Here is a 15,226-nt window from a genome sequence, read left to right as displayed (position 1 = left end):
CACACACACACTACACATACACACTACACACTACAGGTGCACACTACACATACACACTACAGTTGCACACTACACACTACAGGTACACACACACACTGCGCACTACAGGTGCACACTACACACCACACATACACACTACACACTACAGGTACACACTGCAGGTGCACACTACACATACACAGTACAGGTGCACACTACACACTACAGGTACACACTACACACTACACATACACACTACACACTACAGGTACACACTGAGATTAACGGGCTGTCGTTCAACGATACGGGCACCATGCTGGCTGCGGGTGACGACTCGGGCGACGTGAGGATCGTGGAGGTGCAGAACGGGAAAGTTGTCCGCACGCTGCGCAGACACACAAACATCTGCTCATCTGTCGCCTTCCGACCGCAAAGACCGCAAAGCCTGGTGTCTGCTGGACTCGACATGCAGGTAAGGGTGTGTGTGTGTGTGCTTGGGTAATGCCTGTGTTCCATGTACTATGTACGATGTATAATGAGTCTATGTAAAATGGTCTATAATTGTTGTAGCTTGTATGACATCTTTTTTATGTATGTGTCGCCGATGCTCTCTGGTTGCCCAAAGACTTACTTACACTTACTTACTTGCTTACAACCATCACATCATACAACCATCACATCAGCAGACAAATACATCTCAATGCCCACAACTCCAGAGGAACTGTATTCAACTCGACTCCAAACACGAATGATTAGCAGTGGTCAGAAGAATTGGCCTGCGCAGATCAGAGCACGGGTCACTCTGCTCCAGAGTCCTGCACGGGTCCATGCCCACACCTGCCAAGTTCAGCACCAGATCCGACCCGTCACCCGTGTTAATATCAAAACCGTTTTGGTTCTCATCCGCTACCCGCCAGCACAGATGCTCAATAGCACACACAGTAAACATGCTCAATAGCACACACAGTAAACATGCTCAATAGCACACACAGTACACAGATGCTCAATAGCACACACAGTATAAACAGATGCTCAATAGCACACAGTATAAACAGATGCTCAATAGCACACACAGTAAACATGCTCAATAGCACACACAGTACACAGATGCTCAATAGCACACACAGTATAAACAGATGCTCAATAGCACACACAGTAAACAGATGCTCAATAGCACACACAGTAAACATGCTCAATAGCACATACAGTAAACATGCTCAATAGCACACAGTAAACAGATGCTCAATAGCACACAGTAAACATGCTCAATAGCACACACAGTAAACATGCTCAATAGCACACACAGTAAACATGCTCAATAGCACACACAGTAAACGTGCTCAATAGCACACACAGTAAACGTGCTCAGTAGCACACACAGTAAACAGATGCTCTGGGTGAGGGTCAGCTATGATTGGTAGCCTCTTCATCTGTAAGCGCAGGTGTTACCTTTGCCCCTAATGTGCACGTCATGGTGTTAAACTTTACTGCTATTAGATACTCCTAATGTGCACGTCATGGTGTTAAACTTTACTGCTATTAGATACTCCTAATGTGCACGTGATGGTGTTAAACTTTACTGCTATTAGATACTCCTAATGTGCACGTCATGGTGTTAAACTTCACTGATATTAGATACTCCTAATGTGCACGTCATGGTGTTAAACTTCACTGCTATTAGATACTCCTAATGTGCACGTCATGGTGTTAAACTTCACTGCTATTAGATACTCCTAATGTGCACGTCATGGTGTTAAACTTCACTGCTATTAGATACTCCTAATGTGCACGTCATGGTGTTAAACTTCACTGCTATTAGATACTCCTAATGTGCACGTCATGGTGTTAAACTTTACTGCTATTAGATACTCCTTTACCCCTCGTGCAGGTCATGGTGTTAAACTTTAAGGGCTCAACATGCTTCTACGTCAACTCCACGGCGTAGCTATGCTGCCATTCCTACAGCGTCGTGACCATTTTATGGCAACTAAACGTGTGTGTTGCAGGTGCTGCTGTGGAACCTGCAGAAGACTCGGCCGCTGTGGGCAGTGGACCTGCAGGACTCCCATGAGCAGGCGGAACAGGCGGGTCGTCCCGGTCAGCTGTTCAACCCCCCGCTGGCCCACTGCCCATCCAGTTCAACCCCCCGCAGGCCCATCCGCCTCCTCCTGTGGGGATCTGCTGGCCTGCGCTGCCGAGGACGGCCGTCTGCACCTGCTGCGCGTGGGCACAGGGTCTCATCTGGACCACCAGGGGGCGCTACAGGGCCACAGCCAGGGCGCCTCGCAGGCCCACTTCGTCCACTTCCTGCCGCACCCCTACTGGCTGCTCTCCGCCGGCAACGACGGCCTGGTGGCCCTGTGGGACGTCAGCGCTCACGCGCGCCCCCCGGAGGCCAAGGCCAGCAACAGCAGCCGACCGCCAGCCAGCCGCAGGAAAGCCAGAATCAGGCCGAAGGGTCGACGCCCACCAGCCACAGCCACGCCCCTGGGGGAGGAGCATGCAGGAGGCCCAGAGAGTGCAGCCGCGGGGGAGGGTGTGTGTGAGGGGGCCGAGGCGGGTGTGTGTGGGGCAGGCCCAGGGACACAGGAGAGTACCGGACCCGCTCTCAGCTTCACACACACGGACAAAGTGAACTGGGTCTGCCCCGCCCTGCTCCAGGGCACACCCAGCGTGGTGGTGGCCGACCAGAGCGCCGATCTATACGTGTACCCCCTGACCCTCTAGTGCTGCCCCCTACTGGCCGACCAGAGCGCCGATCTATACGTGTACCCCCTGACCCTCTAGTGCTGCCCCCTACTGGCCGACCAGAGGGCCGATCTATACGTGTACCCTCTGACCCTCTAGTGCTGCCCCCTACTGGCCGATCAGAGCGCTGATTTATACGTGTACCCCCTGACCGCGCTCTAGAGTGTGTGTTTATTAGTGAAAGGTAATAAACTGTGGGCTGCAACATTCACAAAGTATTTCTAACAGAAAGAGAGGTGATGAGTCTGTGTGTGTGTGTGTTTGTCTGTGTGTGTGTGTGTTTGTATGTATGTGTGTGTGTGATGGTGATGATGATGATGATGGTGATGACCTGATATGTGTGTGTGTGTGTGATGGTGATGATGATGGTGGTGATGACCTGACGTGTGTGTGTGTGTGTGTGTGTGTGTGTGTGTGATGGCGGCAGCGGTGATGATGGTGGTGATGTCCTGATGTGTGTGTGTGTGTGTGATGATGATGATGATGATGATGATGATGTGTGCCCCTGATGGAGCTCACTGCACCTGAAGTGTGTGCAGCACGAGACTCACCTGCAGCACGAGACTCACCTGCAGCAGAACTACTGGGTCCTGGTCAGTGAATCCTGATTGGCTGGGATCTTAGATCAGTGAGCCCTGATTGGCTGGGATCTTAGTTTGGGGCAACATATCAACCCGTTCAATCTTATCTGACATCACTGGCTTTGAATAAAAACAAAAACTGTGCCTCTGGCAGAAAGCCTTGTGTGTGTTATATTCTTTATGAAAGACTTGTGTGTGTGTTTGTTATATACTTTAGGAAAGTCTTGTGTGTGTGTGTGTTATATTTTTAAGAAAGCCTTGTGTGTGTGTGTGTGTGTTATATTTTTAGGAAAGCCTTGTGTGTGTGTGTGTGTTATATTTTTAGGAAAGCCTTGTGTTTGTGTGTGTTATATTTTTTATGATAGCCGTGTGTGTGTAGTTTTTATGTGTCTTGTGTATTTCAGTAGGTTCTTTGTTCCAGTGATGCTAATTTTGAACAGGTGTAGTATCTCACTGATAAATGATTATAAACAGGTGTAGTATCACTGATAAATGATTATAAACAGGTGTAGTTGTGTGTCACTGATAAATGATTACAAAACAGGTGTAGTGTTAGAGTGTATGTTTACTGTGTATCCATTCCATGACGAGAATATGTTCTAACTAACACACTGTAGGAGTGAGTTGAAAACGTACTCAAGTAGAAGGTTGGTCAAACAGATCTTTGCCACCATTTACTGGATTCACTCCCCCTACGCTACCCTATGCTCCGGAACAGCTGCTGTGTTCCACCAAGGTACAGGTGCTGCTGTTAATTTGCATATATAAACATAAAATCTCAAAAACTTGTAATACATTTTTTCTTTGGTATGATGTCATTAATCAACTGGAGAAGTTTCATAGTGATATAAATTATTCCCCCCCCTATTAGAGTGTTGAGCACAACTTTGGCCTTTAATCTAAAAAAATAATTTAAAAAAAATATGTTCCACTCCATCCTCGGCGGAAGACTTTTAGTATATGATTCAGGAGGGTATTAGGACCAATAAAAACTATAAGGCATTTCTGTTGCAATTTTCTTTTTGGGCTAGATTGACTGGCCTAATAGGCCTATTCTAACTTTCGCACTGCACCATGGACTTCTCTTCGTCATTCACACACACAGAACACAAACACGCTGAATTAAATGCCCATGGCTGCACATGTCATTTTACATTAAGTCGTCCACTCTCAAGTGAAGGAAATAGGCCTACATTTCTTGCACATCAGACTGCCAGTAAGGCTCGCAGCGAAGGACGTTGCTGAGCACGCCCACATACCGTTTATCTAATGTGGCGCAGGCGCAACACAGCACCGAACACTTGGTAGACGCGGTCCCGTTCCCCAACGCCGCACTCTCTACAGGTGAGACACTCTACACGTTTAACTTCAGGCTCTACCGCGGTGCGACGCCAGCCTCATAGATATTGGAGCCTATCAGGTAAAGCAAGCCTCTACTTCAGACTCACTGACGAACACGTGGTAGACGCGGTCCCGTTCCCCAACGCCGCACTCTCTACAGGTGAGACACTCTACACGTTTAACTTCAGGCTCTACCGCGGTGCGACGCCAGCCTCATAGATATTGGAGCCTATCAGGTAAAGCAAGCCTCTACTTCAGACTCACTGACGAACACGTGGTAGACGCGGTCCCGTTCCCCAACGCCGCACTCTCTACAGGTGAGACACTCTACACGTTTAACTTCAGGCTCTACCGCGGTGCGACGCCAGCCTCATAGATATTGGAGCCTATCAGGTAAAGCAAGCCTCTACTTCAGACTCACTCGGGAAAAAGTTTGATAAAACAATTCACATTGTGGATTTCATAATTGTGATATGTAGATGGAATAGACGCATTAACATTCATTTATCTGGACCACAAACGAGCGCTTTCCTTTATAATTTACATTAAATCCGTCCAAATGTTTGGGAAAGTTGTTGCGTTTTGTTCAGCCGCGCAAGAGGGGCGATGTGGAGGCGTTTACCTGCATGCTGGTTAACTCGGTGTCCTCAGACTGCGCAGTAAAGTTTGCCCTTCGTAGGCCTCCGAAAACCTCGCGGACATGTTGAGATGGGGTGGGGGCCAGGAGATTCAAATGGAGAAGTTTATGTTTGCGAGCTTTAACAATTTAAAACCCAATGGTTTATCCATTGTGGCTACTTTCATCTCTGCAGACTCTTTAAAAAGTAAGCTACTACCAGTCAGCCATTCAAGTCCTTTGTGTATCTTTATGTTACAATCCTGGTCCTTTTTGGGACAAAAGTATTGATCATAGGCCAAGTCATCCCACGCAGCTATTGATATCTGAAGACACGCTGACAGGGATCCGATTGGCACGATTGCATTCATTCCTTAAATGTGAACAAACATTACACTACCAGCACACACACACGTTTATTACATTAAGCACATTGGAGGCTCCACTTAGATAGATAGATACTTTATTGATCCCAAAGGGAAAATTCAACTTATTTACCATGATCCCTAGCCTGGCGAGCCAGACCCACATTAAAATGTAGGGTCTGGGCACTCACCGTTCGCAGTGCTCAGTCCGAGGGGCGGAATAATCAGTTGTCTTTCAAATTCCCTCTGCAAGCAATAGGACGCAATAGGATATTTGTTTTCAAGTAGCAGGGAATTCAAGCCAAACCGTTGAAGCTCTGCCATCAATCATTATGTTAAGCCCACCAAACGACTCTATACACAATTTCAATGCCCTGATTAAGTTTCGATTTCTGGAGCTCACAAGCCAACGGAGAGTTGCTAGACTAGCCCTGGCAGCAAATGTAATTGTAGCCCTGCTGGGGCGCGTCTAGATTTCTAGGCTACATGATCCCCCCCCTAACTCAGTGATTTTCAACCAGTGTGCCGTGAGAGATCAGGTGTACCGCGGGAAATTGTCCAATTTCACTTAATTGGTCCTAAACATTAACTATTTAGTTGTTGCAAAGTAGGCTAGGATATTGTTGAGTAGGCTATCTGTGCCTGCAATGTAGCCTTGAGAACTGGCGGCGAAAATGGATATTAGAAAGCTACAGTGGGCAGTGCTTCGACTTGGCCAGCTTCACTCGCGGTCCATGCGGTATCACGCGACTTTAATTTGTATTTTTCCAGTGAGACGCTGCAACAACCCAAACAACCGGTAGATGGCTCAAGTGAGCAGGGTGTCTCGTAAAAAGAAATGGAGCCTGGAAAACCCTACACAGACTTCACTACAGACTTTAGCAGACTGGTTTAGAAATAATGTAATAGCCAGAAATATGCCTGCCCTGCCCTAATAAAGAAATATTTGGTTAACTGCGAGTGAATCCCGTTTGCAGCCGTAGACGCAGGACAAATGAAACATTCTGGTTTTCTCCGAGTGCAACGATGATAGACAGACATCATTTGGAGTATTAACCTCCGTTGCTCAGCCAAATGCCTTCCTGTTACGTCCTGTTATCACGGAGTTACAGGCGATAAACGATTTTTGATGGTCACAAGTTTACTTCATTAGGGACTGTTCGTTATTTATTTAAGGGGCTACCGGAGGAGTTTTGGGAGCATTAGTCCAAAAAGACGTGACCCTCCCTCGCCAGCAATACATTTTTCTATGACCCTCCAAAGTGATTATGAAAGAATCACTGTGAACTTTTTCCGGGTTTATCGCCTACTGTATTTTAACGTTTTCACATATTTGGCCATAAGCCGTTTATCATAGGCTATCACGAAACCAAACTACAAAGGCGAACACTTTAACAGGGGGAATTAATTGGGCATGAATCATGCTGAACGCTATTTCGCTACCTTAGAATAATAAGGTTCTATCTGCGTTTTGAGTAGGTAGAACCGGGATGATTGAAACGGGGACGAATGAAACATTCCGGTTTTCTCCGAGTGCAACGATGATAGACAGTCATCATTTGGACAAAACATGGAGCATATTAACCTCCGTTGCTCAGCCAAATGCCTTCCTGTTACGTCCTGGTATCACGGAGTTACAAGCGATAAACGATTTTTGATGGTCACAAGTTTACTTCATTAGCGGTTTATTTTTTTGGATTATTAAAGAGTGTTTTTCATTTAAAGGGTTGACTTCGTGCTTATTCAGTAGAGCATGTAGTGCTCTCCCCAATCCCAGACGTTCACATTGCATGTTTGTTTGTAATGGATGCAACCGCGAGATAGGCTATGCATTTGACAATGAGTTGTTAACAGAACCAAGACCTATAGCCCAGCAGCAATCTAGTGACTGATCGTTATTTATTGAAGGGGCCACCGGAGGAATTTTGAGTGCTTCAGTTGGAAGTTGCATGACCCTCTCTTGCCTGCTAGAAATTGTTCAATGACCCTCCGACAGAATTGTTAAAGACATGACCTGCCAATTGTCTTCCGCCCGCGCCACAGCCACACACTTTGTGATAACGTTCTTAAATCAATCTTTCCCGTGAGCTTGCATACCAGTCCTTCCTTTTCAAATGTGTTGCGCCTGTTTGCACAATTTCACAAATAATCATATGTGATTAATAGTATGACAAATAATCCCTGTGCACGGGGACCGAAACAATGCATGCCAACTGTTTCCGTGTTTATCACGTATTTTAACTTTCCCCGCTGTCTTGCCGTTTTAATGTTTTCGCGTAGAATATCCCATATTTTAATACTCTCATAACAGCCCTGCCATCGGGCCTGTCTCTGTGTTGCTCTGTTGCTACCCCTTGCCCTTCCAACGAAACAGATGTCTTCAAATAATCGTTTTCTTTGCTTGAAGGCGAACTTAGAGTGATGTTAACCTATTTAAGTTTAACGGCGCGATTGTCGCGAAAGCACGATTCATTGGCGCTTGCATGTTCGGCCTTATGTCTACGTGCGCACCTGAGGCTACTCGGCTGCAAGAGAAATAATTTCCCCTGTTTGTATGTTCACTGCAAGTTGGCCTACCATAACTTACCAACTCTGCACTGTAGACTGGCTATTTATATTTTTCTGTGAAATAAGCAAATGTATTTGTTCAACTTTATGAAGCAGAATTACGCATAGGGTACTTGGAACATAATACATTTGACAAAGGAAAGATGAATGTTGCTAGTGACAAAATATTAACTTTCAGTGTTTTACGATGTCTTTGTCATGGGGAAGTGTTTTTCCCCATGCATTTATTCTAGGTTACTGTCAGTGACTGCCGTGAGAGAAGCGGGTTCTGTGTTTCGTTCATGTCAGTGACTGACGCGAGAGAAGCGGGGTCTGTGTTGTGTTGCGTTGCGTTGCGTTAATTTATTTTCATTGGGCATACCGTGCCGTGCCGTCCACAGCTCTTCAGTTCTGACAAAGCCAAAATTACTCCTTTTGAAACAATGAGTGCAGGAAGCGCGTTTGTATGGTTATATTGCTTGACGGAGGGGGGGGGGTGGTGTCCCAAGCAGCTTTCAGCCATAAGGCTACTTTGAGAACATTTCAATTCACCCGACACTAATATTCAAAATGTTGAAAACTATTTCGGCATAGCCTATAAAGCAGTTTAATTAAATGGAATGTTAGTTGTAAACAAACGAGCTACTTGGTGAGGCTTGGCCTCACAGATGCGCTCGTGCCTTAGATGGCAGGAAAAATCTTCACGATAGGCCTATTAAATAACCACCCGATTCACGTTGGCTGGGGGGAAGGGGGGCCATCAGACAATTGTGCCCAGTTAATCCGGCCCATCCCCCAAAAAATCACACCTTCCCACCTCTGACAGCTTAAAAGAAGTCAAGAGGACTCCTTACTCACAGACCTATTCACAAACCTGCTGTTTTGAAATCCTATGCAGCTACAGGAGCTTCCAATCGCGAGGAAGCAATTTTGCATTGTAGGCATAACTAACATGCAATAACGCCGCCAACAACAACCAAAACTAGGCTAATCATTGTCAACATGTACATTAAATGTAACATTATTGTGAATCAAATTAAAATGTTCTCTTTTGCAAACGTAGGCATAGTAACAGAATAATTTAATAATGTTACAAAGATACTACATCAATCCGTATGTTTCATTGGGCCACTAGGCTATTTGTTTTGCCTTGATTCATTTAGGCTAGGCCTTTTTATTCAGGGGCCGTATTCACAAAGAATTTTAAGGCTAAAAGTAGCTCCTAACTGGCGAATTTAGGAGCAACTCCTAAAAATAATGGGCGTGGCACTCCTAACTTCAGGACTCCTAATTTTTTCACAAAAAGTAATTCACGAAGCATTTTAGACCTAAAAGTAGCACCTAAGTCTGGGACAGCTTAAGTCGAGAGGACTCCTAACTCACTAAGACCTATTCATAAACAGCTTTTTTGTGGCATTTTACGTTGCGATGTTTTGAAATAGCCTATGCACAACAGGAGCTTCCAATCGCGAGGGAACAATTTTGCATTCATAAAAGGGATGCAATAACGCCACCAACAACAACCAAAACTACTCATTGTTAACATGTAAATGAAATGTAACGTTTCATTGTGAATCAAATTAAAATGTTCTCCTCTTTGCAAACGTAGCCTAGGCATATGGTGACAGATTAATTTAATAATGTTGCAAAGGTAGGCTACTGCATCAATCCATAGGCCTATGTTTCATTAGGCTACTAAGCTATCTGTTTTGCTTTACTCTTTATTCATTTAGGCTAGGCCTTTTTATTCAGTTATTAATCATCTTCCGTCCTTCGCACTACTTGTGTAGCGCACGCATTCTCCGACCTGTCACCTGTCAGTCATCATCGGAAGAGAGGTGTTGGGAATTCCCGCGTTACAATCGTCAGCCAATCAAGGTGGTCACTTCAGTCAAGCTCGTGCATGAGTAATGACGTCATCCATAGCCACGAAGACTCACTCCTAGTTTAGGAGTTGTCTGAAAGGCTTTGTGAATAACTTTTAAGAGAAAACTCCAATCTAAAATCTGTAAGTGCGATTTAGGAGTAGCCTACTCCTAGTAGTAAGATAAAAGCCTTTGTGAATAGCCTACGGCCCCAGTTATTCATCATCTTCTGTCCTTGTGTAGCGCACGCATTCTGAGACCTGTCACTCATCATCGTAAGGGAGGTGTTTGGAATCATGCCCGCCAGCTCGCGTTACAATCATCAGCCAATCAGCCAATCAAGGTGGTCACGCTTGCCCATTTACCCAAATTAATGTTCGAATATTACTGATGATCATTGTTATTTAAGAACATGCAGTGTGCGTAGGGTACCAAAAACATCTTGCTCGTAAAAAAGCATCATAACGCACATTCTGGCGGGTCTGTTATTTACTGTAGGCTGCGCAAACCACATGCCTTTATTTTGGGCAAGCCTGCATTCATTCAACCTTTATTTATTCTCGGAGGGTCATTGAGGGAAGCCCTCATTTTCAATGAAGCCGAAATTACAGAAGCGAAGCAAAGCGCCCCACAAACAAGACAACATTCGAGGCCTTCTGTTGAAGAATTTTATATAAAGCCTGCGCTGACAGTAATCCTCCTGCCCCTGATAGGCCTACCACAGCTGTGGATAGTGTGGAATGTTCAAGTAATAACACAATCCAATGTGTGTCTCAATTGTCCCCCGCTGACCACCTCACACATTTCTCTAGATTTTGCAAAGAACTTACATGACACAATGTCATAAAATATGCCAGTTTTAGGACACAGAATAATGTTTGTAATGATGCCAGGTATTGTCGAAGGTGCATGGTGAAGTGAAATTCTTACTTTGGAAAACAAACATTTGCCGATATCATCGCCGATCATCAGAATATTGCAACAGATTCTGTGTTCTGGACTGTAGGTAACTTGTTAAGCCAGTGGTTCTCAAACTTTTATTTCATTCCCCACTTTGATCAAGGGGCATGACTGATGATAGTGGAGATAACGTGTTATCCCGAGGCTTTTGCAAGTCAGCATCTTCGACGGTAGTCTATTAAAAATATAAGTTTTCAATGTCCTAAACGGAGAGCCATACTTTATTGTTTTTAACGATCTCTATGCTACTCACAAAAATGTAGGCATGGGGACATGATGAAGTAGGTTATCCAACTGTCGTGTGTTAAATTATTGTGATTACGAGCCAGTGGTTTTCAAACATTATGCGTGACTCGGACATCTAACTAAATGCAACAGGCTCATATCGTCCTCGCATTCGCAAAAAGAGGACCAGTGTTTTGTCAAATTGCAAATAGCTATTCGTTTTAACTATTTTTTTATGATGGTAGCCTATACAAAAAGCACTTCATACTATCTTAATCTTGGAATATGGGGAGGGAAGTGGCGCGTCTGCAGTCAGCCAAATATGAATGTAATTCTGTGGCATAAAGCAGATGTAATTGTTTATTGTACAGAGAAACCAAAACGTGGGTCATAGTTGTCTAAGCCTCTATTGCGTAGCCTGTTAAAAACGTCGCCAGATAGTATTAAATCGGCAACAACATTGTTTTCTGCAGAAGCCTACCCAAGGCTACAGATTAATTCTGAACAGTTATTTCTCTACTGGCTCAATTATCACACCACTGTTTTGATTTGCGTAGTTGCGTTAACCCCAACACTGACAATAATGTAGACGGCACATTTCGATTTTCGTGTAGTCAAGCCTTAAGCACCCAAGTAGCCTAAATCGAGGTAATGTTTAATTATGCATGATTTATTTTGTTATTGAATTCGTAGGCTGGGATTACTCTCGGCAACAATTATGTAAGGGACGGCAGGCAGAGCGACGCACAGTGGCTGAAAGTGGTACTAAAGCTTCACGCAGCTTCACGCCGCGTAATGCGCGAATGAAGTGGTCATTTGAAAGCGATGCCCACTGTAGATACGCATTTGGCTCCAGAACATAATCATGATATGGCGGCGACAATCAAGGCCAAAGAAGTATGGAGCTAAATTTGTCTCAATCAGGCTTGGAATTTCACCATTCTGGGGGCAAGGCCACTTGGCCTTCAGTTGGGCATATTTGGTGGGGGGCACAAAGGCCCCATGTCAGGGCCCCAAGGCCAAAGTTAACTATACAGTAGTAGGCTATAAAAATGATCAAAGTTGTATTTAGCCTATTCACTGCAGTAGACCTGCATCACTGTATGAAACATTACAAAAACATGAAACATGACATATTACATAGAACTGTAAATCATCTGATCATCTAATATTTACAGATATATAGGCTATATATAACATTTATTTTATATTTGGCCTGTTATGAAATCATGTATTGAACAATTTAAGCACAGCTCAGCTTTAAGAAACTCAAATAGCCTAGATGCATGCTTAGCATTTTGTGATCATTAATGCTACTTTCACATACTCTTAGTCAGCTGTCCTGATTTATCAATATCTAGGCGATATTTGTAACATTTATTTTGTATTTGGCCCGTTATTAAATCATGTGGAACAGTGCAAAAGCCAAAATTTGGAGACATCCATGGATGTCGAACTTTACTGCAAATTCAAAACTGGATTACTCTGGAACGGCTAACTGTACAGGGGACTGCTTTACACCTTTGTGTTCGGTAAGGTCTCCTGTTTATTCGGATATATGGTTTGTCATGTGTTAAAAGAAGGGTTCGTAAAGTATTCCACCGAGATGAATGGGTAGGGAGATCATGGGACGCAAAACCTTCAGTAGAATGTATGATTAAATTGAATGATATTATTTACTTTTCTCGCGAACCGTTCAACACAGCAATTATCGGCTAACATTGTTTAAAAGGTGAGAAAAAGCTCTTTCATGTGATACTTGTGATGTCTGTGTGATGAATAGGCTACGTCGCGAGTAGTTCAACTGAAAAAGGGTGAATTTGGACGCACTTTCTTTCTTGCGCTGTCACTTTCTCCACTGCGTAAAAGACTAAATTAATTTGCGCTGTGAATGCCAAGATTATTTTGACAGGCCACAGGCTAAATAAAAATCGCTATTAGTAGGACGCAAAGCAGAATATTGAAAGAAGGGGGCACCAAGGCCACCGTGGCCTGTAAACCTCTGATTTTCAAAGGGGCCTCACGGCCAATGCAAGGGGCTACGACGGCCATGGCCGTCGTGGCCGCCGTGAAATTCCTACCCTGGTCTCAATAATATTTGTATATGTGCAGAGGGGGATCCACAAATATTTCTTGACTTGCATTTGTGTTTTGACATCCACAAATAAAAAAAAAAATAAAAAAAATCATTTATAACTTGTAAATTGGTTTTCACAATTGTAGATGTGTATTTGTAAACTAAATGGCATTGGTAAAACTGAAAATTGCCTTTGTGAAATCTAATTTTGCATTTGTGGATCACCAGCACACACAGTTTTCGTTTTCGCATTTGTGGATCAGCATTTGTGGATCACGTATTTTTGAGACAAACTTTGCGGCAGAGAAGCCACCCAGATCCACAAGTAGCCTGCTGACACTGTCTAATCCAGTAGATGGCAGTGTTGTTCTATGGGACTCGTAACCAAAGATTCTTTGCTCATAACACACAGAGCTAGCGAACCTAGTTCTTAAATCTAACAAGTTATGCCTTTTACAACAAGCTTTTTGATGGATAAGTGGTGTTTAATTTCCATAATCTTTGTTTAGTAAACGCATAAAACTGTCAGTTTGCAAGCGAAATCAAGAATTACGATCTTTGAGTTTGAGAAATATTTGTGGATCCCCCTCTGCGCATACATGTATGCAAATATTATTGAGACAAATTTAGCTCCATAAAGAAGCAACGGGTGTCTCTGATTGACGGCAAGTGTCTACACGACTCTGGGTTTTTTGAAACCGGTGAATTTATTTGATCGGTTAATGGCCTCCTTACACCAAACAACTTTGACAAGATTTGGGAAAGATTCTTAAGAGTGGAGTGTTTTGAATAAAGCTTGAATGGGAGGCATTAGTTAAAAGACTACAATCTTTCAAGAATCTTTCCCAAATCTTGTCAAAGTTGTTTGGTGTAAGGGGGCCATTAGGTGTTTGCCTCAAGCAATATGGCCGCCGATGACTGCTAGATAAGTAGGCCTACTTGAAAAGGAAAGGTGCAGAATCTGAACTGATCTGTAAACAAATGAGATTACACTGTGTGGAATTCTGTTACATTTTCAGTTGATGGTGTGCTGCTGTACACGGCCCTCGTATACCAGGAGCCTCCGCTCATCACCAAGATCAAAAAGGAACTGGAGCAGCTTTTAAAGGTGATGCTGCTCTCTGATGTTGCCCTGATGAACTCAGGAAAGGTCCTAGGTCATACTATCTACATGGTAATGTGGGGAAATGTTTGTTTGTGTGGAGACTGAAGTCCACCACACCGAGGACATCATGCCTCCCTCTCCCTCTTGTCAGCACAGCAGCAGGAGCATCAGGCTGAGTTAAGAGAATCAGCGCAGAATGGCCCTCACCAGGATCCTGATTGCTGGAGGGCTGCTACTCTGCCTCTACACACTCTGCTCCTCCACAGCAACGGCAGAGCCGTAAGTGTGTGTATATATATATCACACACACACACACACACAGCAACACCAGAGCCGTGAGTATACACCCCCCCCCCCCCCCCCACACACACACACACACACACACACACACAGCCACGCCAGAGCCGTCAGTATACATACACACACACACACACAGCAACGCCAGAGCCGTGAGTATACATACCCCTTGTCCACACAGATCACCTCTTGTACCTCCTGCTGAGGCTAGCAAGGGGCATCTATCAGGTGGAGAGGGTAGTGGGGGCATCTATCAGATGGAGGGGGTAGTGGGGGCATCTATCAGATGGAGGGTAGTGGGAACCAAATGAGAGATAAAGGATGCTTTGTGGTTCCCTTTTGGAGGTGGGATGTGTAGTCTTTGGCACGCGGACAGGGTTCCGTGTAGTGCTGGGCGGTATCACCAAAAATGTATATGACGGTTTCATGGTATATGACGGAATTTTTTTTTTTCATGCCTAATCAGGTGTTCAGCATTTTCTACTGAACAGAACAGAATTCATGTGGATGTCTTGTTAGC

General features: G+C 44.4%; 1 protein-coding gene across 6 annotated transcripts in view; it reads left to right on the top strand.

Moving 5' to 3' along the window:
- The first annotated feature begins 4,501 nt into the window (after nucleotides 1-4,501).
- LOC121706374 (alpha-2-macroglobulin-like protein 1) overlaps nucleotides 4,502-15,226 on the top strand; it is a 39,672-nt gene continuing 28,947 nt past the window's right edge. Inside the window, exons 1-3 of one of the 6 annotated variants that reach the window (XM_042088022.1) lie at nucleotides 4,502-4,652; nucleotides 14,324-14,412; nucleotides 14,566-14,688. In XM_042088022.1, the coding sequence (XP_041943956.1) occupies nucleotides 14,606-14,688 (83 nt within the window). In that variant the 5' untranslated portion in view covers nucleotides 4,502-4,652; nucleotides 14,324-14,412; nucleotides 14,566-14,605. The other 5 variants (XM_042088019.1, XM_042088021.1, XM_042088018.1 and 2 more) reach the window with 5 other exon arrangements.

This window comes from Alosa sapidissima, chromosome 4 (assembly GCF_018492685.1).
Source record: "Alosa sapidissima isolate fAloSap1 chromosome 4, fAloSap1.pri, whole genome shotgun sequence".
NCBI lineage: Eukaryota > Metazoa > Chordata > Actinopteri > Clupeiformes > Clupeidae > Alosa > Alosa sapidissima.
The sequence above is the reverse complement of the archived record's forward strand: the minus strand, read 5'-3'. Positions and strand labels throughout refer to the sequence as shown.